General features: G+C 40.0%; 1 protein-coding gene across 15 annotated transcripts in view; it reads right to left on the reverse strand.

The window, feature by feature from the left end:
* SYNE1 (spectrin repeat containing nuclear envelope protein 1) overlaps positions 1 to 25,189 on the reverse strand; it is a 278,820-nt gene that overhangs the window by 55,868 nt on the left and 197,763 nt on the right. For all 15 annotated transcript variants that reach the window (XM_081854278.1, XM_081854273.1, XM_081854275.1 and 12 more), the window contains 19 exons: positions 24,133 to 24,333; positions 23,161 to 23,334; positions 22,603 to 22,734; positions 20,610 to 20,806; positions 20,157 to 20,289; positions 19,017 to 19,199; positions 17,143 to 17,292; positions 15,974 to 16,150; positions 15,375 to 15,530; positions 11,649 to 11,804; positions 10,993 to 11,163; positions 9,863 to 9,996; positions 8,826 to 9,030; positions 7,804 to 7,986; positions 6,617 to 6,763; positions 6,127 to 6,281; positions 4,950 to 5,097; positions 2,962 to 3,056; positions 315 to 549 (listed from right to left, as the gene is read on the reverse strand). In XM_081854278.1, the coding sequence (XP_081710404.1) occupies positions 315 to 549; positions 2,962 to 3,056; positions 4,950 to 5,097; positions 6,127 to 6,281; positions 6,617 to 6,763; positions 7,804 to 7,986; positions 8,826 to 9,030; positions 9,863 to 9,996; positions 10,993 to 11,163; positions 11,649 to 11,804; positions 15,375 to 15,530; positions 15,974 to 16,150; positions 17,143 to 17,292; positions 19,017 to 19,199; positions 20,157 to 20,289; positions 20,610 to 20,806; positions 22,603 to 22,734; positions 23,161 to 23,334; positions 24,133 to 24,333 (3,132 nt within the window). The remainder of the gene's footprint in view (positions 1 to 314; positions 550 to 2,961; positions 3,057 to 4,949; positions 5,098 to 6,126; positions 6,282 to 6,616; positions 6,764 to 7,803; positions 7,987 to 8,825; positions 9,031 to 9,862; positions 9,997 to 10,992; positions 11,164 to 11,648; positions 11,805 to 15,374; positions 15,531 to 15,973; positions 16,151 to 17,142; positions 17,293 to 19,016; positions 19,200 to 20,156; positions 20,290 to 20,609; positions 20,807 to 22,602; positions 22,735 to 23,160; positions 23,335 to 24,132; positions 24,334 to 25,189) is intronic.

Genomic DNA, 25,189 nt, shown 5'->3' on the forward strand with positions numbered 1-25,189 from the left:
AGTGCACCTGGAACAAGCCATTCACAGCAAATCTGGGGAATAAGCAGCAATTAGGTATGGCTAATGGGGAATCAGCCAGATGCTAGGCTGATATTTTTGATGACATCCTTTGTATGTATTTTATACCAATTGCGGCTACAACTGATGAACGTATTCACTTTTTACTTACAGCAAAAATTGCGCTTAATTCCAGTTTTATAACTTTAAGGGCCTGCCAAGGTTTACCATGAAGACAGAAGTGCCTGGCGTGCTCTGGTCCATGGGGTCATGAAGAGTCGGACACAACTAAACGACTAAACAACAACAAGGTTTACCTGCATTTCATCCAGCAATGCTCTAGCCTGCTGCAGTGGTATAGGAACATTGCCCAGTCCAGTTGCTGTCTGACCAGACACTTCCACCAGCCACTTGCGCAATTTCTCTGCCATCTCTCTGTAGCGTTGCCATTGGCGAATCTGACTGTCAATTATGCCCCGCCTCTGCTGGGCTCTGCGAATCACCCCTTGCCACTGATTACTGAGGAGGGCCAGTTTCAGATTAAACTCATCCCTATAAGAAGAAACGACACAAAATGAAGGATTTTGATATCTGTCATTCAGCCAAACAGCACCAAGAGAGCTTCCAAAAACTGTAGGGTCTGTGAACATGATAGGCTTTAATTTAACAAAAAACTGGTTGATGTCTGAGCTCCAATTCTAAGGTCTTATTACTGTACTTCTGGTGTGATCAGAGGAGCTAAAGCTAAGGCAGCTGGAATAGTCAGTACCTTTGTCTCTAAGGTTTCATTGTGATACCACAAAGTATCTGCAAATTTCTTTGAAAGAATCAGTGAGGGCAGATGAGGAGCAAACAAAAACAAAGTTCAAGGGTAAGATTAAAAAGACCGCAAAATTCCACCAGGCTTCTGATATGTCCTGTATACATATATTCTATTTTATTGCTAGACATGGCAATTTAGTCATCTTGGCTTAAGCATTTATCAGCATATAAACACTTGTATGTTTTGTCTAGACCAGAGTATTTCTATGAGAACATTTTTCCTGAAGTGCATTGTTCTCAACACTCTAGGGATGAAAGTACCCCTGTGATTGTTCTTTAGGTTCACTCTGCTCCACCTTCCTTCTGAATGAAGGTTAAGAATGTCAAAAGTAATTTTTGAAATCAACAAATGCAAAGTTTGCCACAGCTAGCAGTTCCTCCTGGTCACTTCTGATTTTTCCATCTGAGTAACTGACACGAACAATCACCTAAGTACATTGATAAAGCACAAGCTGAAAAAGAGTGTTTTGATGAAATTTATTCCTTTTTGTGCTGCTTGGCAATGCACACAACTGCTTGTACATATCAGTAAGATGGAGGAAAAAGAGGGATAAACAAAAGTTGGTCAGATGTGGTCTCTTACAAAGTTCAGTTTTTAAAAAGCACAATAATGAACTGAAGAAAAATAATGGCATAGCACTACTTCAGAAAGAAAAGCAGCATTCAAGAAGAACTTTTGTTGCCTAATATTTTCCCCCAGTGCCCAGGAAGCTTAAACCCAGCATTTACATCTCCCATATCTTCCAACTTCACCTTCATTAGAGAGTCAACTGGACTTTTGAAAAGGGAGTCCGAAAGGATGCTAAAGGAGGAAGAAAATTATTTGTAACTGTCTTCACTGTGGAAGATTTATTTTGTTTTATTTCTTATTCACCCTTTACCATAAGGTTCCATGGAAGCTTACAACAATAAAATATACCATTTCAGATCACTGTGCCTGAACTAACTTTTTCCAGGAGAGGAATACAAGGAACTGTGGCCAACAGTGGTATCAAGAGAAAAGGTCCTAGGTGTTACTGACAGACTACTAGATCAACAATGGTAACACACAGGGCCCAGCTGACATCCTTAAGAAAGCAACTTCCTTATGAGGAAAGGTTACACCAATGGGAGCTTTTCAGTTGAGTAAGGAGGAATATAAAATAATTAAATTATGTATGGTGTGGAGAAAATGGAGCCCCCCAAAAGCTTTTCTCCCTCTTTCACACCTCTAGAACCTGGGATCACCCAATATAGCTCAATGCTGGAAGTCAGGACAGACAAAAGGAAGTACTTCTTCATGAATAATTAAACTTTTGGAATTTGCTACCAGAGAAGATAGTGATGGCCACAAAACTGGACAGTGTTAAAAGAGGATTAGACCATGTCATGAAGGATAAGTCTGTCAATGGCTACTAGTTATCATGGGGATGTACTACCTCCAGTTGGAAGTAGTATGTCTCTACAGACTAGCTGCTGGGAATCCCAAGTGCAAAGAGTGTTAATGTGCTCAGACTCTGCTTGGGGGCATTCTGCAGGCCATGGAGGCTAGATTTTGGTCTAATTCAGAAGGCTCTTCTAGTATTCTAGTTGTAAAGGTTATAAGAAAGTTCTTCTAGGACAAGGCAGGGGGGAGCCTATTTTCCCTGGCAATTTGTGTTAGCACAAATAATGATTGGAAGGAAAAATGAAATGCTCTCATTAGGTATACTGCAATAATCTGAATATTGTATTTGCTGGTGTGGACAATTTCCCAGGCTATTCTTCTGAATGAACTATCCAATTTAACTTTCATTTGAAGAAGAACACAGTTGGCAGCTGGATGTCCAAATGGTTATACAAGAAAGCAGTGGAAACAAATCAACAACAAAACCCTTCAGCCCACCCACCAGCTGGCTGTGGAAGCTTCTGTGCAGCAAAACAGAATGGAAATTGTGGTGTAGCTGGAATTAGTGTGTACACATTTGTGTGTGCAAAATGCCAGCAGTCCTGTGCTGACCTACTGCTAACTGAGCAACTGCTTTTTCAGAGGAAAAAACACAGAGGCATGTGCTCAGAAAATCCAACAAATTTTGCACTTTATGTGGTTGACACTTTGAATAGAACAGAGAACAGGGAAAAATTCTGCAGAATTATAAAGAGTCAAGTTCTGCACATTCTTACCTGTCATCCACCTGTCCTTGCTCAAGAAGGTGCTGACCATCCATGATGATGGAATGTAAAATCTGCTGCCGACTAAACATCTCTGCTTGGAATAGCTAGCGTGTTAGAAGTTTAAAAAAATAAGAAAAAGGGGGGAAAATCAAATAAGCTTAAGGACACTGAAGCATTTGACTCCAAAACAATTTTTCCACTTAGTCAGTATTCTTAGAATTCAGCTTTTTTAATAGACTGCTCTAAACAAACAAAGTAACTGGTTATTGGTACCAATTGACCTAAGTACAGTTTCCCAAAGCCTGGGTGACTCGTTAAGTAATCAGGATCAAAGTGTCTGGGGTTGTTTTTTTGTGTGTGTGTGGTTTTCAGGTTATTTGGTGTATGCCATGAAAATTGAGAGCACCAAATTTTTAATCCTGTTTTTATATTAATGATAGTATGTTGCTTTCTATGATGTATAAGAAACACATTTCAAGTAGTGTTTGCTAGAGATTTTCCTTTTGCTTGTTTAATTTTTTGTTACACAACAGGGAGAAGAAACTTCATTTTAAAGGGAAAAACCCTGGAAGCATACTGTATTCTAAACACAAACAAACATATTGTTTTTTCAACTTTTAAGATAGCGTGGCTGAGCATTCCTCGTTATGTTTACAGCCTGTTCCCTAGAGACCTCTGGTGGCAATAAGCTCCACTGTTAGCTTTCCACAATGGAAGACTTTAAAAAATGGAGACAGAAGAATCACATTACAGGTGAAGGAATATGCAATGATATATTAGCATGTTTAGCCTGATAGATTAAAAAAAAAAAATGACCAAGGGCTTCAGTTACTGACCTACTGAGGCATTATTTCCCTCCCACCCACTTTAAAAATAAATATCCCAGGATCCTGCATATGAATAACCACAGATCTGCCAGTTCAGTCTATGACCTTTCAACAGTGAGGACAACAGGAGACAACAACCCAACTCCCAATGTCACCCTGTGGAAAAAATAACACTCAGACAGAGCCATCTATTTAACTGAAGTTTTTATATATACTCAAAACCAGATCTCCTGTAGATGATATAAGGATTTGAAGGAAGTAATGTACCCCATAATATATTTACCCTTAACAACTTGGGACCAGTTTATCTAAGAGATCGCCTTGCCCCACATGTGCCCACTCGACTGCTACAATGGGTAGAATTGGCTAACTACAGGTACCATATAATACCCATTTGCCTTTCTAAGTCCTCAATCATTTAGTGTGGCAGCTCCTGCACTTTGGAACTGCCTTCACTGTACTCTTTTTGGCACCTGCTAAAAACATTAATGTTTAGACAAGCCTAGTCAGATGGTTAAACACTTGAAGTAATTTGTAATATGTTTCAGCATTTTAACTTTTGTGTGTTTTAAAGTATGGTTGTGAATTTTTCTTGATTTTATTGTTTTATCTTTTTGTACTCAGCTTTGAGTTTGATTTTACAACCAAATAGTATATAAGTTTTATGAAATATAGCTAGATGATAGATAAATAGATAGATGATAGATAACACCTGCCTGTTTGCTAATGGATGAGGAATGGACTGAGCAAATCAAACTATGGAAACCATTTGATAAAGTAAGACTTCAAATAAATTAACACCTGACTCAAGTACCCTCTTCTAGTTGTAGAACTCAGACTAAGCACTCTCTACAATCATCTTGCACAGTACATTGTGCAGAAATTCTTCATCATCATCATTATTATTGATTAAATTTATATATACCACCCTTCATATCTGTAGATCTTAAGGTGGTTCACACACAGCAGTTGCTATGGCTGATACCAATGCACTTCCAGCTCACATATAACACAGTTAATCGAAACAAGTGAAGAAGGTGTACGGAAGATGACAAAACCTAACACTTGAACAACAAACGCTTATGGTTGCAGTGGTTGCAATCTACAAGCCACTGATCAATCTAGCCACAGACTGGATTGTCAGTTTGCTGTTCTTTCATTACAACTTGCCTCGTGCGCCCTCTGCTGTTCCAAAAGAAGTTGGTAGTTTCCTGAAATCTCAGCAGCCAATTTCAGTTCCGTCTGAACCAAGAATTCCATCCAAGTCTCACATTTTTCTAGGAAGGTCTGTTGCTGCAGCATGAAGGATTGCAGCTTACTGCAAGGATAAAAGAGTGATTCAGTAACACCTCAGAGCTTGCTAAAACAAATTTACAGCAGTTCTTAAGGGAGCCATTTCACTTCACTTTGGCCTAAATGAGATTATTTATTTATTCATCCTGGGTATTTTTTAAAAAGAAAAAGTACGTACATAAAAATTAATTTAAAACAACTACCACAGTAATTAAACACACACATTTCTGCTTGCCTACTTCATTAGTTTGAATGTTAGAAGAATATGTTTCCCCACTTAAAATGTGCCTTTAGTTCATAAACAAAAACCCACAGCTACCTTCCTTTTGGAAGAACTGATTTAGCAAAGCAACCTCCGTTTCAATAAATGAAGTGATTAGCTCATTGTTGCTATTTCAGAAAATTCACTAGCAAGTACAGGAGATTACTGTCAGGTAAGTGGGTACAGGAGGGCAATTTCAGGAATGAGTCTTCTCAAGCTTCTCACAGGTACTAACGCTGTGTGCACACACACATGGTGTTGTGCCCCTGCTCACTTCAAGCAGGGCCCCAAAGTTGGCAGGCAGAGGAACTAGTTGAGCTGGGGCAGGGGCAGGAGGGCTGCTGCAGCCTGCTGCGGCTACCCCCTCCAAAGTTTGCTTGAACTGCCCATCCACAACCTTTCATTTGTGCTGAAATGTGTTGTCATGCTGTAGTTTGCAGCAGCACCTGTTGGCAGCCAAACTGAAGCATGACAACATATTTTTATAGAAACAAGCAGAACTAGCTTTCCCAACCTGGTACCCTCCAGATACTATGGATTATAAAAAGCCCCAGCCAGCACAGTTGTGGTCCAAAAATATCTGTAACGTACCAGGTTAGGGAAGACTAATGGAGATTATTCTGCTTTCAGGAACACAAGTGAATCAATCAAACTTTTAATTTCTCCCAGTCTTATGAAACTATAGAATAAATTTAAAAACCAAGCCTGGAAGCATCAAATTTATTTAACCGTGCTACATTAAACCTCCATTCAGTCCAGGTTAAAACTTTGGTCCTTTATAAGTTGTCCCACCTGAATCTTTCTGTGGTTTGTGACGAAATGATGGACCAATGCCTATTTAGATTTTGCATCCTTTTGATTTCTTTATCATTCAGGGGTAGTCTATATCCCAGCTCATTCAGACGATCCATATCTGGTGCCATGCTGCTGAATTTTAACATCTGGCGCTGTATAGTGACAGGGAACAAAGAAGTAATCAGCGCATATGTGATAGGATGCTGATCATCAGAGAACCAGAATGAACATACATATCAGTGCTTTTATGGATATTCATGTAAGATGCCTTTCATATTTTAGCACAATTTTAGATTTTAGACACATCCATTACAACAATGAAACATATTCAGTTTAAATCCTTATGTTCTGCTGGAAAACAACAACTCACTCACAGTTTACTTTATTGGGGAAAAGGTTCCCTGAAGTGTTTGTTCTCATTAAACATACTTTAGTATCAGACAAATTTCGCAAGTAAAAAAAAAGCCACGTTTCTGTCCTAACTCACTTTAAGCTCTTCCATTCTATTCCGTATTGTGGACAGATCAGATGAACTACTTGGGTCTTGTTCTTTTAGCACTTCTTCAGCTTGCTTTATCCAATCCTCTAGTCCTCCTAGGCTCTTGGAAAATGTCTGGTAATCTTGAACCCCAGCCTTGGATTAGAAAAAAAAGGAAAGGAAAGGAAAGGTCATAAATTATGAAATGTGGGTTTCTTTTGACTAATTGTCTACCAGTAACAGTGTATGTTAGCAGATCTTGCAGCTTGGGTGAATTAGAATGGAATAATCACAGTTTCTGGCGTTCAAAGGCATTATTCATGCAGAAACTATTTATAAGAAAAGTGGAGATGAGAGAGGGAAAGAGAGAGAGAAAAAAGAGAGAGAGAGAGAAACAGCAGATATCTTGTCTCAACAAGTTGGGAGAGAACAATAAACTAAATGGCTCAGCTTTTAGAGGTGGAGTTAACTTATACAGAGAGCTATAAGCAAGTACTGGCTGGATTGCTAGATAAATATGGACTTCTTATTGGCCACTTTTTTACGTGTCTCCTCATGCCCTCCTACCCTGATATTTTACCAACTGTGAGAATCTATATACTACCCTTTTCTTGTTTTTTTTCTTCTTATTTGTTTTGTTTCCTATTTCATGCATAATTAATTAAAACTTTTTTTAAAAATGCAGCAACTTATGAGCTACATACATTGCACAAAGACTTCTCCTCCTTTTCCACAGACATCTGTACTATTGCCATGGGGCAACTCATCCATAATGTGACCATTTTAGACACAATAAGAGCAAAATGCTAAATAAAGACCAAATATCATTGTTTGGGTGTCATTCATTGCAGACATAGTTGTGGATGAAAACTTTCAGACCAGTCATTCAATATGGTGACTACTATTAAAACAATGTGACAATAATGCTATTCTGCAAAAGCTGGTTTCATTTGCAGAAGTGATAATTACTATTATCATGTCCTAAACAAGGCAGTACGACAATCCCAACTTAAAAATAATAATAGGAATAATTTTATGCCACCCATCTGACTGGGTTGCCCCAGCCATTCTGGGTGGCTCCCAATGAAGTATTAAAATCACAGCAAAACATCAACTTAAAAACTTACATGAATTATGTGAGCAATGGAAGGCACTGGGAAAGAAGGAGCTGTAAGTGTGTGGTAAGGTCTTCCTACCTGTAGTATAGATTGCTGCCTGCTCAGAGCCTGTTCTAAGGATGATAAATTCTGGTTCAGAGAGACTTGACCATACTGGAGAGCTGCTGCTGCAGAAGAGTCCACCTGTTGCTTCAGCTGTTCCCCCAGTTCATGCAGAACAAACAGAGAATCCTGCACGGTCTTCATGCCTTTAAGCAAGTCCTGCAGAGATTGTGATACTTAAAAACAGCATACAAGTAGTTTCTGAGCGGTGATTTTTCATAGTGCAAAGTATTATTGAACTTAGAATACGTTAACATGGACCTCAGCTTAACTGTTATAGCTGTGTTAGCTCTCCTGGAAGAAAATGGTACTGACCATCTTGGCTGTGAGTCCTAGGTACCTGCTACTTGCCTTGCAGGCAAGCATTCATGTATTCATTCATTATTCCCCCCCCCCACATTTATATGCCATCTTTATCTTCCAAGGAGATCAAGATGGTGTACATAGTTCTCCTCCTCTCCATTTTACCATCACAACAACCGTGTGAGGTGGCTTAAGCTATGTGATGGTGACTGGCCCAAGTTCACCCAGCGAGCTTCATGGCTGCATGGGGATTTGAAAACCTATTCACTGGATGGTGCAGCCATCACCAACAAGGAAGGCAATACCACAGTTCCAGGACTCTGAAGATGTAGCAATCAAAAGAATATGGGTTCAGGGGTAAGGTGGCAATAAGCAACCTTATCTCATCCTCCCAATTTGCTATTTGGGGGGAATGCCTTAGGGTCTCAGGGCAAATTTGGTGTGGGGAAATGTTTTGGAAAAGCTGATCTCCTTGGTCTATGAGTGGCAATGGTCTGAGTGGAGGATCAGGGACTGGAGCCTGGGAAAAGAATGAGTATGGTAAAGGTGTATTGGAAGAGAAGGGAAACACTTCATCTGTTCCCTTGTCAGTATTCAGCTAGTTTTTAAGAATCCTTGGGTATTTAACATTAGGGACCTTGCTGCAGTTAAAGAGTGTTGACTAATGGGCACAGCCTTCAGTTTACTGAACTTACGTTGCAATCATGAATCCAAGCAGCAATTTCATCATCAGCAATGTCCTTGCTAGTTGCAGCCTTCAGAAGTTCATTTGTTCGGTCCTCATACTGCTGAACTGTGGAGCAGCACTGTGTGTAATAGTTTTTGTACTTTTGCCAGAGCTGAAGCAGACCCTTACTGGAATGCAGATGCTCTGCAATTTCTTCTAGAAGGTTGTTCCACCTAGTGATTATAACCAATGGATTGTGAGATAGAGGAGCTCACAGAGGGAAAACAAAATAGGCTATGGAAGAACTTTTGAGTACATCTTCATTTTGGGTTTCAAAACTTCTGCATGAATAAGATGGCAATTTGGCTATTTATCACAAAAACAATTTGAAAAAAGGAACACCAAGTATGTTGACTAATGGACTTTGAAGCCAATCTTCATAACCCTATGATGACCTTTGTTTTGTTCCAGGAAAAAAAGTAATTTAAAAAAGAGAGATGTAGGGGCGTGGGTGTTAAAGAAACCCTTCATTTGAAAACTACATGTGGAGAAAAGAACAAAAAACATTACATAGAATGAAGTGGTAGGCCAAGGAGGTATAATTCTGGACACCATATTGCAGATAGAAGGACCTGTGAATGTTTACTCACATTAAAAAGACAAACATGTAGTAAACTAGTAGATTAGAATTAAAATCTGATCAAAATCTTCTCCCATGGGGTGCTCTAACTCACACAACTTCCAAGGGGGTTTATTAGAAATGTGTGTGTGTTTGAGACCATAATTTAACTGGATTTGGGTGTCTACTTTGCTTTGAAGCTTCTGGTTTATACTGGAACTATTTAACGTTCAAATGGTACCAGAAAATTATTTTTGTTTTGCCTGTTTTATACAGATGACTTGAACAGCCTAGAGTTATACTGGCTCAGAGAGAAACAGATTTTCATTACAGAGCTGGGAAGATTAGGGTAAAACTACTTGATGAACCTGCAAGCTTGTTTTGCCCCTCCCACTCTTCAGGTACCTATTTGGGATTACGTTTAAAAAATACGTTTGGTTTCTTACCTCAAGTTCATTTCTTTCAAAGTGTTATTAAGTACTTCTGTGACAGGTGGGTGGCATTCTTTCAATAACTGATTGGTCACTGATCCAAATTTCTGTAAGCTATGGTCTTGCTTTTCCAATTCATCCTGCAAGTTCTTTAAAAAGAAGGAGAGAGATTAAAGTGGAAAGAAATGTGCAATTGCAACCAGGAAGGAAGACATGGAATAATAAATTATTTATTCACAGGCAGGAGTTACCCATTCGAATTCCAGTTGACGTGACTCCAGAGAAACCACATCGGAAGAAGAGGAGTGGGCCTCTGTAGAGACCTCCAGCGCCACTGCTGTCAGACAGTTGAACAGCCTGAATTGCCTAGCTCCAAAGACACATTGCTTGCCCACAACAGCCTCACACACTCCACCTCAATCCTAGACTTTCCCGCTTCTCCCCAGGAGCAAAGGTGGCATTGGGCCTACCAACAAGTCCAGAGCCAATGATGATGCTCTTTCCAAGCAGTCAGAGGAATTCACTACAAGGTCTACTCAGGAGGAGAAGCACAGGAGCATATGTACAGTGGGACCCAGCAGATAACCAGAAAGGGGTAGGAGCCACATAAGAGGATATAAACCTCCCAGTGTCTTGTGGGTTGCCTATCAAGTCCACAGCTGCATAACCAAGCCCAGCTTGCTCCAGCTCTGAGTTCACCTGTCGTCCTTCTCCAACCTGGTTTGCCCTCCTCCCAGGTATGGGGAGCTGATGATGGATTCCCCTATGCATCTGATTATAGGTATGTCTGACGTCACCTTTTATGGATCCCCTTTTTTTTTACTTTTTACCTACTGAACTTCCAGCACCAACTGAAGATTTTTTTTAATTATTCCAATAGGCATTTTAATTGCAGTTTGATTTTAAAGTTTTAATTTTTCTTTTCAGAGTCATATCTGGCAACCTGTTAGCAGGAACTAAAATGGTGCTAAGAGGTGTTGAAATCCTAAAGCACCACTGAATGAAGAACACAGTAGAACAAGTTTGCCATGTTTTAAGCGCAGTTTTAAAAGGCTTCAATTGGCAATAATTTGCTTCCCTGCAAAGTTTGGAAAATTCCCCGACTTTCCTAAATACACTAAAGGCTTTGATGCTCATGTCCTTACCTGGAGGTTATCAACTTGAACCTTCACTGCTTCCAGGGAACCTGTAAGGAGATGAAAGCGAGATAGCGAGTATCTGGCTTCCATCAGGTAACTATTCAGTTCTTCATAAGCTGCTTTATAAGAGTTCCACTGATCAAGGACAGACTGCAGCAATATTTTCAGTTGGCCAACCTGACAGAAAAAGAAACAGAACCAAACAATAAATAAAAAAGGAAAGTATAAATGCCATTTGCTGCCGGTTTAAATCATTCTGAAGACAAGGTTACTATTTCAGATTTTATTATTTTCTCTGGTCTAATATTGACACACACACACACACACACACCCGTCCCCTGCAGCCGCCAGCTCCACCTATCATGCTGATATGGAGCAGATTTTCAGGAGGCAAAGGGGTCTGCAGTGGGGAGGAAGAATTGCCAAGGGTCACCCCTTCCTCATCATGGAAAAACTGGATCCAGCCAATAGCCTATGTATTCTTTAGTGTTGTAAGATGAGTTGCAATCCAAACAGAGTAAAATGTTTAAAAAGCTCTACATAAATTCCACACAAGTGAATCAAATTCCTTGGCTAAACTGTAGCAACACATGCACAAATTCCCATCGGCTGCTCTTTGAGCTAAAATTCCCCTCTTCATAAATGCAGCCATACTTGCTTACCATGTGGTCCAAATTTGCCCAAGAATGGTTTAGTTTCTGAAGTGTGTTCATGACAACAACAGAAACGTCTTCTTTTTTATTCTGTATCAAGGAAAGGCCACACTGTTCCACTTTCTCAACTTCCTTTTCCTTAGTTTTTATTTGCTGTTCAAGTTCCTGAAAGAAATACAAATGACCATGGTTTTGTTTTAGGTTTTCAACTTTCTCAAATGTCGAAAGCCTTAACAGTTCCCAATAATCAGTGAAAGTTCTGGTGGAGAATTTGCACAGCTCTCTAATGCAACGGATTTGCCATAAATAATGATTCACATATTGCCATTTCAATTATTTTTAATTAAAACAATAGGCTGTATCAAATGCTGTATGGACTTACCTTTCCACTCCTCCTCCCCACACCTCCCAAATCCACTCCAGAGAGTCTCCCAACCCACTGGAGTTACAGGGAAGAGGAAAGAAACAGTAAGTTCCATCACACAAGTGGAACAGTAGCATTGGATACCACCCTGTGTTTATTCAGAATCACCACATTCTGAATATGATTCTGAATGTCACTTAGATTGCTCATGGCCCATAACTAGAAATCACAAGACTTGTGCATAGTCTTTCGTAAGGTTGTATATTACCTATATTTGCTGTTAAAATATAAAGTTACAATTAAATAAAATTACGATTGCAACATTTTTGACAAGTTGTTCCAGTTCTGTTTTCTCAGTATAAAACACTTTTTTTTCTATTTCCTGGCAGGCCAATGCTTCACTCTTCATTTTGGAATGGTTTAATGGTTAACATGTTCTCTTTTAGATTTACACTGAGGTCTACAACAAAATGTTCAAATAAATAAATAAAATTTAAACTGGCCTGAGATCAAAGGAAAGAAAAATGCACCAAATGCCAAAAATACTGGAAGAGAAATACTTTCATCTTTCCAATCTCATAACTCAATTAAAGTGTCGTGCTTGCTTCTGATTTACTGCATAGATTTTCCTAAACTATTTGAGGAAAATTTGAATGCTATCTATCAGCAGTTAATATAGGAATTGCAATATTTGCATTACATTGCTCTAATGGGTAGTGTTAAGAGTAGACCTATTAAAATCAGAAGACTTAAGGCTAACTTATGCTGATTGATTTCAATGAATTTACTCTGAGTATAACTAAGTTGAATACCACTCATGTCTAAAGACTTAGAAAAATGATTCCTTTTGGTTTTTAGCAGACAAATTCCTGCCAAAATATGGCCTGGTTTGTGTGACACGCTAAGCCAAGCTGTGGCTTAGGAAGCTTGCAGCTAGTTTGCTCCTCTTGCCCCCTTTTGCTACCATGCCACATTAAGTTTGGCTTAGTATGCTATCTGGATCATGACTCATAGTTAAGCTCTCTCCTCACTAAACTAAGAACAAACCTTGGTTTGTGGGGGTCTCTAGTGTGCACTGTCACAAAAAGACAATAAATTGGATGAGGTTCTAGATGTTTACCACAAAACATCTGGGCACTAAATTATACTTTGAGGTTATCGCATTGCCTAGCAAAATAAGGATGCGGCCATAGAAAGTTAGGCACATCTAAATTTAGAACATAGGAGTAGCTTAATGTAAGGTCCACTTAGTCCATCATCCTGCTCCCACTTTGGCCAACCAGATGCACAGTACTGTGCTGAATTTTCCTGTGGTCCATGCAAGTTGTCATTTACAGAGAGACTGGGAAATGTTTGCAAACTCCTCTCTTCCACTCTTTAATGTGTTTTTGGCACCTATCTGCAGCCAAGGGAACACAATGTCATTGCCCAGACAGTCATCCAAAGTTTTCTTGGACTGGGATGTATATCCAAAAGGACATCCCACTGCAAGTATTGTAGTGTGAAAAAAAGAAAGAAAACAAATACATGCGCATTGAAATGCGGATCCAAATTCAACAGTGCAATCCACCCAGCCTGTTTCAAGCAAACATTAATGTAGTGTCACAATTTTATTTATTTACAACCTCAAGTAAAAACAAATTCTTAGTGATTGTGATTGGTCTAAGGCTTACTTATACAGGATGACAAGCAACCTACTGGGTTAAAATAATGAGAACAGGAGAATCATCATGATCATGTTAAAAAATGAAAAAAGGTATCACCCCTCATTTTTTGATAGGTGCCGTTTTGATAATTAAGGTAGACCAACATGATCTGAAATGTTATATTTTAAAAGCAAATTTGCTATTTGTCAAGACAAAATTTCTTTAAAAAGACTCAAGACTAGGTTTTCTGTTCATCTAGGCTACCAGATGACGAAAAATATACCTACCCCCACACACAAATGTTTCCCTTCATTTCAAAAATCAAAGAGAATAATTGAAATTCCTGAATACCACCCTGTTCCTGATACTGTGATGTAAGCTTTTTGCCAGCCACTTAAAAGAGAAATATCTTAATGTTTTAATAGAAAATCTGGTCCTTGAGAGAACTGTTTAGTTTTCAAAGTATAGAAAACATTCACCTCAGTCTAGTGGCACATATGAGAAGTTCCGGAAAGGTCTACAGGATTCAGGGTGGTCTTGAATTTAGGTCAGAGCTTATCAACATAAGAGAGTGATCCAGACAATCTACTGCCATATTGAATTACACCGACAGAGCCAAGCTAAGATCTGGAATCTAGGTCAGAGCTAAGGAATGAAATATCTTTATCAACATGAAGAGGGTGATTCCAATGATCTACTGCCATATTGAGTTATAGCTAGAAAGTGAAAACAGAACAAGTACAGTAGGCGTCACAGCTTATGCTTGAGACACAATAGAGAGATGGCCACACAAAATTGAGGGATGGAAAGGAGCAAGAGGTGTCAGGGCCAAGTAACACCCAGCCAGCTAAAAGTCGTGATGGGCCTGATGGGGGCCAGTAAACTGAAGATGAATCCTGTTTAGGCAGAGGTGCTGTGAATGGGTGGTTGCCATGTTTGGGAATTAGGTATCTGAAAGAGGTTTCAACCCCATCCTCTCAATGTAAAGGGAACCGTCTGGGACTGCTTCTGGATTCCAACCTGGATTCTAAGCACAGCTGTTCCTGGACCAGGACAGCCTGACTTCTGCTGACCATGTCCTAGTGACATCAGGCCAGGATTACTGTAATGTCTTCCAGGTGTGTTTTCCCTTGAAGACAGCCCAGAAACTGCAGCTAGTGCATAATGCAGCTACCCGGTAGATCCAATGGGCCAATGTGCCACAGGTTCTGAAAGCACTCCACTGGCTGCCAGTTACTGGGTCAAATTCAATGCAGTAGTACCAGCATACAAATTTCTAGATGGCTTGGCACCCAAATACCTAAAATAATGCTTCCTCAAATATTTGCAGGGGAAGCTGTGTTGGCGATACTGCCCAGCTGGCATTGACCTGTAAGACAGAGCCTTCTCAGCAGTGGTTGCCTGTTTGTGGAATATCCTCCCTGGTGAGGCACCCGTCTCCCTCATTATTAACATTCAGGAGAAACTTTAAACAAAACAAATTCCTTCCAGTAGCACTTTAAAAACTTTAAAACAGTCTTGTTTACAGAGGTATTTGGTGGCTGAAAAACACTGTTCTTGGCAACCCTGCAATTATTAGCTGTGAGACTACATGACTCTTTAAATGCTTTCGTTTTATTTTTAATTTTATTGTATGACAATTTTTGTGTTTGCTACCCAGGGCTCCTTTGAGAGGAAGGTTAGGACAGAAATGCAGTAATTTAACAATCACCACCACAGCAATACCTGACAGTCTTTCAAGGCATTCTGGACTGAAGCCTGATCTCCAATTTTCTGTTGTTCCTTCAGTCTCTTCTCCTGAGTTTCAAACCACATCTTCAGGGATTGAACACTGTCTTCATATTCTATCCAAGATTCCAGAAAACCTTCTAACAACTGAATCTGAAAAAGATATGCAGATATTTTAAATAATGTAATTCACAGAGTTGAGGTAACTACTTCTTTCAGTGGAAAGTACTTCTGTATTAGTTCAAGCTTTCTTAGAACATAGCATTGTTCCGAGAGCATTGTAGGGCAGCAAACTTCAGGGCAGTCAAGTCACTACTTTAATAAACAGTAACAGTAAGAAAAAGACTTGCCTGCCTTTTACATAAGGACAAATTCTTAGAATTTGCCTGCCCCCAAAGGTTGGAGTGCATTTTCACCTCCCCCCGCCCCCCCCCCCCGCAAAGAACCCTGCTATGAAAATTGCTGGGACAAATACTTTGGTTCAGTACTAGCTCTCACACATAAATAATGGAATTCAGAATATGTCTTTCCCTCTGATTAATAAGCAATTTATACTCTTGCCATTCTCTGTAAATTTGGTGGGCTTATTTCCTTACCTTTTCTGTTATCAGGCCTTGCAGGACCTGCCAACGCCTATTCATTACTCCAAGTTGTTCTGCAAAATCAGTCTTGTCACTGCGTTTACTCTCCACATCCTGACTGCTAATTTGAAGTACTGATTGGTTAACAAAGTCTACAGTTAACTGCTTACAGTTGACATCAATCTTGAAACCCTAGTGAAAAAGAGAAAGAATGGAAACTACCAGACATTGCTTTACAGAAAGAAGAAATGAATGCTAGTAATATCATGCTTTGCCAAAAACCCATAAAAATATATAGCTCTAAGTAATGTATTTTGGAAGGCTAATAATAGAGACAGTGTCACTACGACCCCAAACAGCTAAAGCAGTTGTTAAGATACTGGCCTCGTTTGGCTCCTCATGTTAAACCATAGTTTAACTATGGTGCTCCTGGTCACAACAGGAGCAAAAAAAAATCAAGCTTGTTATGCTGACTAAGCCCAGGCTTGTGGTTTGTGGTTTGCCAAACAAACACTGCTCATTTGCATTTAATTAAACATTAGCTGTGGCTGAACATGATGTGCAAACACAGTCATTGAATTTTGGGACAGGTTGAAAACCCACCACTGAAAATAAAAAAAAATGGGTAGTAGACAACTAACCTGTTCTTTCAGCACAAGTATTTATGTTTACACAATGGAAATTCCTCTCCTCTCCCCACAAACATCCTGTGCCCTCTATAAATGTGCTCTGGAGGGTTGCGAACCTCTGGAACAGATTTAGGGACTGCTTGTGTGGGGAGAAGGGAAGGTGTCATTGTGCAAGTGTAAATCCTTGCACTGACAGAACAAGTTAGTTGCATGCTGCCCTCTGTGTGCTGATTTTCAAAAGCAGGCCCTATTACAGAGGCCCGGGAAGTAGTACAAGACTGCAGACACTGCATTTAATTTTCATTTAGGAAAGAATAATTTTGTTTCAAACTAGTCTAATATTGGATCTGGTATACTAAAACCAGTAATGTCTATACAAAAACTGATTTTAGTACCACTGAAAGTGTTTAGAATTGATAAAGCCATGTTATTTGGAAAGACAAAAGTTGTTATTTTAATTCAGTCATTCACATCCTAACTCATAGGTATACTAAAATTTTGTTATCTTATCTTTGGGCTAATATTCCTACTTTCCAAGTCTCCTGTACCACTTACCTTATATTTCTGAAGATAGTCTTGAATAACTTTGTGTCCTACTACATTTTTAAAGTTTTCCTCATCCTCAGAAATGACATTTTCCATCAATGAAATCCAACTCATGACTTCCACGATGGCATGACGAGAAGGAAGCTTGTCCATCTGGAGCTGCAAGAAAAAAAAAAAAAACATAGTTATGAAACCCAAATAATAAAATCCATGAAAGAATGGCTCATTCTAGAAATATGCGATAAAACATTATTTTTATTATGTTCCATGACACACGTAGACATGTGTAACAAATATCTAAATTTTTGACAACATTATTTGGCATACTGAAAGAAATAGGATAATCCTGCTTGACAGATTTGTAGTTTAGATAGGTTATCACCTTTTGAATATTTTGAAACTTGGCAACATCTTTACTGAAATCTGGTGCCTATTACTGAATGCATTATACAAATGAGACTTCGTCAGTTATAATAGTGCTGGGGTTTTTTCCTGAATATTTTCCTCCTGCAAGCGTACTGAACTTTTCTGCTTCAGGCTGTGATCCAAAGTATATTTATTTGGAAATGTCCTATGGAAATCAATGTAACTTTCTTACAAGTAAATACGCTAGAATCCTCACAGCATGGGGAGTTCATCAAAGATGTCAGCCAATTTGTGGAGTGGCTTTCATGGCTGAGGATGAAGTAGGATCTTCTTGCAGGATCCTGGGGGGGCCTGGCCTCTTACACGGCTGGTGAAATCTTGGGGTGGGGCAGTGACTGATTTCAGCAGGTCTTTTCCAAATAAATATGGTTTGGATCACTGCCTGTGGCAAAAACGTCAGTACACTTCTAGCAACAGAAGATTCAGAAGAAAGGGCACCAACTGACAGACCCAGAGATTTAGTATAAAGGTCATACTTATTATATAATAGTATGACCTGCAGTCAAGTCAACCAGATTATGAAAGTGATGGCAGGTGAACTCTGGGCAAGACAGGTAGGGGGGCTTCCCTCTGTTTCTCTGAGCATGTTCACTCTAGCAGGCTCCATTCCCCAAAATTCTTCATCCTTAGCTAGGGGGATGAGGGGGATGATCTTGTCCAACATTCGTCAAGGCCCCAAAGAGCAACCTATGAAGCTGGTCAGCAATGGAAGTTGTTTGGAAAGTTCTCTTCCCTCAAGGATGCTTCAGGGTACTTATTCTCATTCTTAAAATCCACTTACCTGCCCGCAATAAATGTCAATCAAACAAAAATAGCAGCAAGTCAAAAAATAAAACCACACCTCTAACAGCCAATTAGAATTCCATAAAGTATGGAGTAGGCAAAGAAAGGGAGTCCAACATGCTAATCAAATACAACCTCACAAAATTCCCACTCAGCTAAACTGCCCCCCCAAGGGGACTAGCTGCTTTCTAACCAGATCTCTCCTCCCCCCCCCCAGTGCCAGCACACCAGGGAAAATTTTAGTATCAATGCAGGCATTTAAGGATGGTCAAACCCAAAGCAAAGTTCCTATAGCAATTGTGGGCTGCTGTTTCTAGCCCAAGTAATCACAAAATCTCCCAGACAGAACCCAGTATGGTTCATGGACCCAACAAGGGATTTGCAAACAGTCACATATATTGAGCTGTGCTGAGGGGCAAGGCATGGCAATGAGTTCAACAGAGGCATTTGCCTAGCAGGCTTTATAAGGTAGTGATACTGAATGAAACCAGTGTTAATGCATATGCAATTTTGTTGGGGGTATGATTTATATACCTATAAATCCACTTACTGAAACACCACTCTAATAACATCTGGAAGCCTCACGGATTTGTTAGCCATACTTTCACATAAATGTGCCCTGGATCACTTGCAAACATAATGAATTCAGATGTAACGCTGAGCATCTACCATACCTGATGCAGTTTTTCTTGCACTATAGGAATCTGTGTGAGTAGCTCTGTCCACTGGTTGTCAATCTGAGACAATCCTGCCCTCAAAGCTGCAGTATCCACTTTCTTCAGTCGCAGGAGTTGGTTTCCAGTACTCAGAACAGTGGATTTCTGCGATGACTTGGCATCAACTTCTTTAGAAAATTCCTGGAAAGATTGGCATTTGGTATAACTAGTTGACATAAACATGCTTAGCAGCAAAAATGTTGCCAATCTGCACTATGTGTGAAAATAACTTTAGATGCATTGTGTCCCAGGTGAACTCATGAATGTCATTCAAGGGGGGGGGGAATGGTCACAAGTGAGGATAATGTGGGTTATATATGGCCCATATACTGGATGATGTTTTCCCCAGCTTGCTTGTTACGGAAACCAATAAGAAGTTGAAAGGCGTGGGCCCACCACAGCATATCATTAATGCACTTTTCCACAAGGCCCATTATAAGCTGCAGATCCTGCCCAATGCCCTCCCCACTGCCAAAAAGGGGGAAGTGAAAACCTCACAACCCCCAGACCCATGGTGGTTGTGAGGAAAATTCCTTTCCAGGACTGTTAATCAGCGACCAATTTCTGTCCACAGCAAGAACAATTTTAGCACAGTGTGGTGGGTGGAGGAGTCTGCAACGGCAATGCAGAAGTCACAGCCCAGACTTGAACCTACAGTAACTTTTCCCTCTGGTCCATGCCGTAGGCCCCACCTCCACAAAGTCTACCAAGGTTTTTTGACTGGCTCCCTGGATGAGCCAAGCCAGCATCTAGTGTGGTGGTGCTAAATGGGGAAGCCAGCCTACTTACAAAGGCTCACCAAACTGGGAGCACCTCAGGGACATGACATGTAATGGCAGCAAGCCAAGAATGATTTTTTTCACTGCAAAAACTACAAATGTATAATAAGGTAGTAAGAATTCTACAGCAGTAAGTCTCTTTAGCTTGTGAGGAAGGTAGCAGCTTTGCACAAACAGTCTTTTAACTAGAATGTTCTTTGCTTAAGTAGAAAAACTAATCAAAAAAATACATTGTAAAGTGGGATCTTGGTTAGGGTGGTGTTATGATAGCAGGATCTCCCGAAACACACAGCTGGCAAGGATACTTATTGCATCTTACCAAAAATGCATTCAAGTGATCTCTGACTGATTCCAGTTCTTGAGGGACTGTAACTGATTGCTGGGTCCAGAAATCCAGACGATCCATTGCTGACTGGAGCCAATGAATCAGCTCAGCTGACTCACTTTGATATCTATTAGGCAAACAAAGGACAGGCACATTTCACACCTTACTTCATACTGTGAACTGGAGAAACATATATGCATTGGTTTTTTTTAAAAAAAAGTTTATAACAAATATTTTACTAGATGGAATTTGAAGAAAACTGTATTGGAGATAGAGAAAATTTATAATTAATTAAGTCTGCTTTCGCCTGTTCGAAAGATTGATTTCCTAGGCTTTTACAAAGTTTTACACTAAAAAAATAAAAAACTTTGAAGGCAAGATTTGATTGCTGGAATGCAAAATGGTAAAGCAGTTAAGTCCACCCTTGTTCAATGTGATTAACACTACCTTGTCCAGTGTTTAAGTATAGTTTCCAGTCTATGCAGCTCCTTGGTGACCTTGCTGGTATTATTTAACCATTGCTCCCCTAGTTGGTTTAGCTGAGTTTCCAATTCTGAACAGGTGACAGAGAACAGTAGTCTTTTCCCATCATCCAGTATTTGGTAAAGCTTGGGCTGGTATTCAGTAAGGCTTGATTTCAGATGCTGTCATGGCAATGAGAGAAAAGAGGCATCATCAACAACATCTTTATTCCTTGCCTTTTCCCAGCAGGTCCCACAGTGGGTTATGACAATTGAAAAATCAAAATAGAAATTGATTGTAATCAAAATTGAAACAGATTGTAATCACAGGAATAGGTTAGGCTCTGAAAACACACATCTGAAGTGTCAAAGGCCAAAGCACAGAGGTGCATCTTCAGTATTCACAGGAAAACTGTATAGTGAAGAAGCCAGTTGCACCACTGTGGGAAGGCAATTTCACAACTTAGGGGCTACCACAAAGAATGCCCTCTCCTAGGCCACCCCCACCCACAAAATTTTGAGACAGGTGGAACTACCAAGAGGACGCCCTCCATTCCATGTTGATCTTCCCAGCCTCTTACTCCCTCTTCAGATTCTTTATGAAACCTAGCAAATACTTCCGTGGTAATTAAATCTTTGGCCTTTTTTACATGTTACTAAAAGATACCAATGAAGCTGAACATTGGGAGATTTAGGAGTAATGGAAGTAATTATTCACACAGCACACAGTCAAACTATGAATCTCACTCCTCCAGGAGGCAGTGATGGCCACCAACGTGGATGGCTTTAAAAGAGGATTAGACAAATTCATGGAGGAGAGGGCTTTCAATGGCTACTAGCCAATGGCTAGGGCTCTCTCTCCATGTCTTCCAAATACCAGTTCCTGGAAACCATGGGAAAGGGAATTGCCCTTGTGCTCATCTTCTGCTCCCTGGTTTCCCACAGGCATCTGGTTGGCTGCTGTGAAAGCAGGGTGCTGGAGTGAAAGGGCCACTGGCCTAATTCAGCAGGCTAGTCTTATGTTTGCATGTCTTCTGCATATCTATCATTTAATGTAAAAACTAAATTGTCCAGAACGTGCATTTGATTTTAAAGCAATTCTCTTTCACTCCCTATTCTCCAATAACATAATTTAGATAAAACAAAACAAATTCCTTCCAGTAGCACCTTAAAGACCAACTAAGTCAGTTCTTGGTTTTGTCATTTCTTGGCTTTGTCATTTTCACCTTTTCACCCCTTGCTTTTTCCTGTAAGACCTATTGCAGTCGTTAAGAGTCGTCAACAGGCTCATCACAGCTATCTGCCAATCACCCATTCCCACCACCCTTCTGAGTAATACCCCTCCCCACCTTCTCACTATATAGAAGGGTCTGGAAACTTCTGTTTCAGTGTATCTGAAGAAGTGTGCATGCACACGAAAGCTCATACCAAGAACTGACTTAGTTGGTCTTTAAGGTGCTACTGGAAGGAATTTGTTTTGTTTTGACTATGGCAGACCAACACGGCTACCTATCTATAATTTAGATATGCACACAAATGTTATACGAGACTCAAATAATGCACACAGTCTTAGTGTCATGTGTGGTAGTAATCATTGCAACTTGTGGCTGGAAGACTCACTGGGCTGCATCCTTAGTGGGAATGGGCAGAGGAAGACCCCCACTCCTTGTTGTGTGTGTGTGGGGGGGACTAGTGGGGGGTTACTGGATGTGGTTCATGCTGCAGGTGGAACATAATACTGGTCATTCCCAACTACGTATCAAATAGCAGACGGGCTAGTTGATCACTGGATGCATGCCCAATGCCAATGCGAAACCTGCTCTTACATGTAATCAATAAAGTTTTGTCTTAATTTGAACGCAACATAGATTAGAAACCTCAGTCATGCAAACAGCAATCATCTGAGATAAAGCGATAGATGCTTTGTAATTTTTTTGATAATAAATCAATATTTAAACTGTGGAAACCATCAAAATTACCTGGTAAAGTGCAATCCGATCTGCAAGCCTCTCCTCAGATTCCTCTACCAGACCCACACTAGGAATGCTAGTTTCAACCGTCTCCAGCTGCCGTGTAAGATCTTGATAATCTTTTTGCAGATGTGTCCAAGTCTATAAAGGGACATGCACATGTTAAAAGCTGAACCAGTGACTCGGTGATTTCCAAACGCATTATCAAAAGAAAAGTACAATTCTCATTTGGATGCTAAACCATGGTTTAGTGCAACACCACAGAGACAAATCTTCTCCTGGACTCACTCTCTTCACTTCCTTCCATATGGCTGAGGAAGATTTTGCTTTCCTTCAACAATTTTACAGCTAACTATGACAAGCACTCATAGACTGCATTTGCATTACTATAACCCAGCTTATTAAGCCCCTTGGCTCCTCTCTTTGCACAAACATGGGGGGGGGGGTGATACAACCAGGAAGCTGTTGTTAACCATAGCTTCCTGTTATGTGCAAACTAGGAACTACTGAGTGAAATGCACTTGAAATATCCACATTTTAAGGCAAGAAAAAAAAGGAAGTTCTTACCTCTAAAATATATTCTAGCTCCACACCCCTCTTGTGAGCCTGTTTCAACACAGCAGAGGCTTGTGCCATCAGATCTCCATGGAACTGAGTTTCCTTCACAAGAGCAAAGCTGCTAATCTTCCTGAAAAGTGTTTCCGTCAGAATTACATGTGACTCCAGTCCCTGGAAATATTCCTGAAAAATGATATACCCCATCCAAGTATTATTACTTGTATCCAGCTAGACTAAACAGTTTGTTCCTGTGCACGTTTACTCAGCTATAAGTACTATTGGACTCCATATTACTTACTCCCAGGTAAGTGCATAAAGGACAGCAGCGTATATATATTATTTTTAATAAATTATACTAATGTGATGCAAACTTTAGATTTACCTAGATGTTTAAACCATGGGCTGTCCACACAGATCATTTCACACAGATCATAGCCATCATTTCTTTTTAGTGCAACTTCTAGCAGAACAGATGCTGGTGCAGGATTTGTGCATAATTTTGTATGTGCAGAAATTAATCCTTGCTTTATAAACTAGCATTTTGTATTTATATTATTTCCTTTACAATTATGCTAGTAATCAATTATAGGTTTCCCATAGACATTTGGTTGGCCACTGTGAGAACTGGATAATGAGCTAGATGAGCCTTCAGCGTGATTCACCAGAGTTCTTCTTGTGTGCTTATGGTCAGCCTCCTGAAATGCAGGAAAGCCTTTTCAACAGCATCCCTCCAGGTGGTCAATACATTTCGGCTCCTACTATTGCAACAATATAACATGGGAATATATAAAGTACCAGAAAACAGAATCTATCATTTTTTACCACTATTTTCAAATTATTCCATGTGTCATTAAATCATAACAGATCTCTTTCCAGAAAATGAAGAACAGAAAAATTAAAAGCAACTACAACAACAGAATGACACTAATGGAAAAACAAGATATTAGCAATACATTAAATCAAAGAATTACATATTTTTACCTTGTGCTTGTCCAGAAGAATTTGGACTTCCTCTTTAGAGGAAACTATCATTTTCTGGTCAACTGACATCTTTTCTTTGCCAGTTTCAATTAGGTCAGCCAAATCCTGCAATGCTTGCTCATACTGACCCTTAAGTGCCAGATTTTGGTTTAGCCCACTGCGCCGGGATCCTATGACCATTATCAACTCATCATACATATCCTGACATAGGAGAAAAGAGCCATAAATGTTCTGCCTTAGAGTCACAGAGAAAACTCATGCAAATATTAAACACTGCAGATCAGGTCAATCCATTTTGCCAGTGTTGGTGTTTCAATGATTATCTGGGTCAAAAATCTATAAGGAATATATTTCATTTACTGGCACAGCAGTAAGTTAAACTGCAAACCACGCCCCCTCCAAGCTGCCCGGTTGGGCGCTTACGTGTGGGCGTGGTGTGCCAGCCAGGTGAGTGGGGCAGGGGGGGGTAACGCCCCCTGCGTGACGCAGAAATCGCGTCCTGCCCACAACACCTCCCCTCTTGGAGGAGGAGAGGCTTTATATTCCATCTTTTACTAGGATTTCAGGGTGGGTTACAAAAATTCTAAAAGTAAAATGACAACAAATTAGATTTCTTGGAGACAAAATTAAAAATGCTGTATTTCAGATGTAGTCAATGTGGTGCAACCCCATCATCTCTGAACACTGGTCACCAAGTTGGGGCTGACCGGAGTTGTAGTCCAACAACATTTGGAGTGCACCATAGTAGCTCTCCTGCCACAGAGGCATCCCTGCCCTCAGTCTCAGTTGTAGATGTTGTTCTGGGAATTGTGACTGGACTGCACTGGGGAGAGTTGTGTCCTGTTTTTTTCCTGGGTGCCAAATGAGCTTTAAAAAAAACAACCAACCATCAAAATTCTGACTGATTTCAACAGTGTGTTCTATATGAAAACCATGGGCAGAGGCCACAGTTCAGTGATAGAGCACTATTTGCATGCAGAATATTATGATTTCATTTCCTATCACCTCTAGTTAAAACTTATTGGCAGTCATATATGGAAAAGTGCTCTGCCTGAGA

This window comes from Podarcis erhardii, assembly GCF_964252035.2.
Source record: "Podarcis erhardii genome assembly, chromosome: 3".
Lineage (NCBI taxonomy): Eukaryota > Metazoa > Chordata > Lepidosauria > Squamata > Lacertidae > Podarcis > Podarcis erhardii.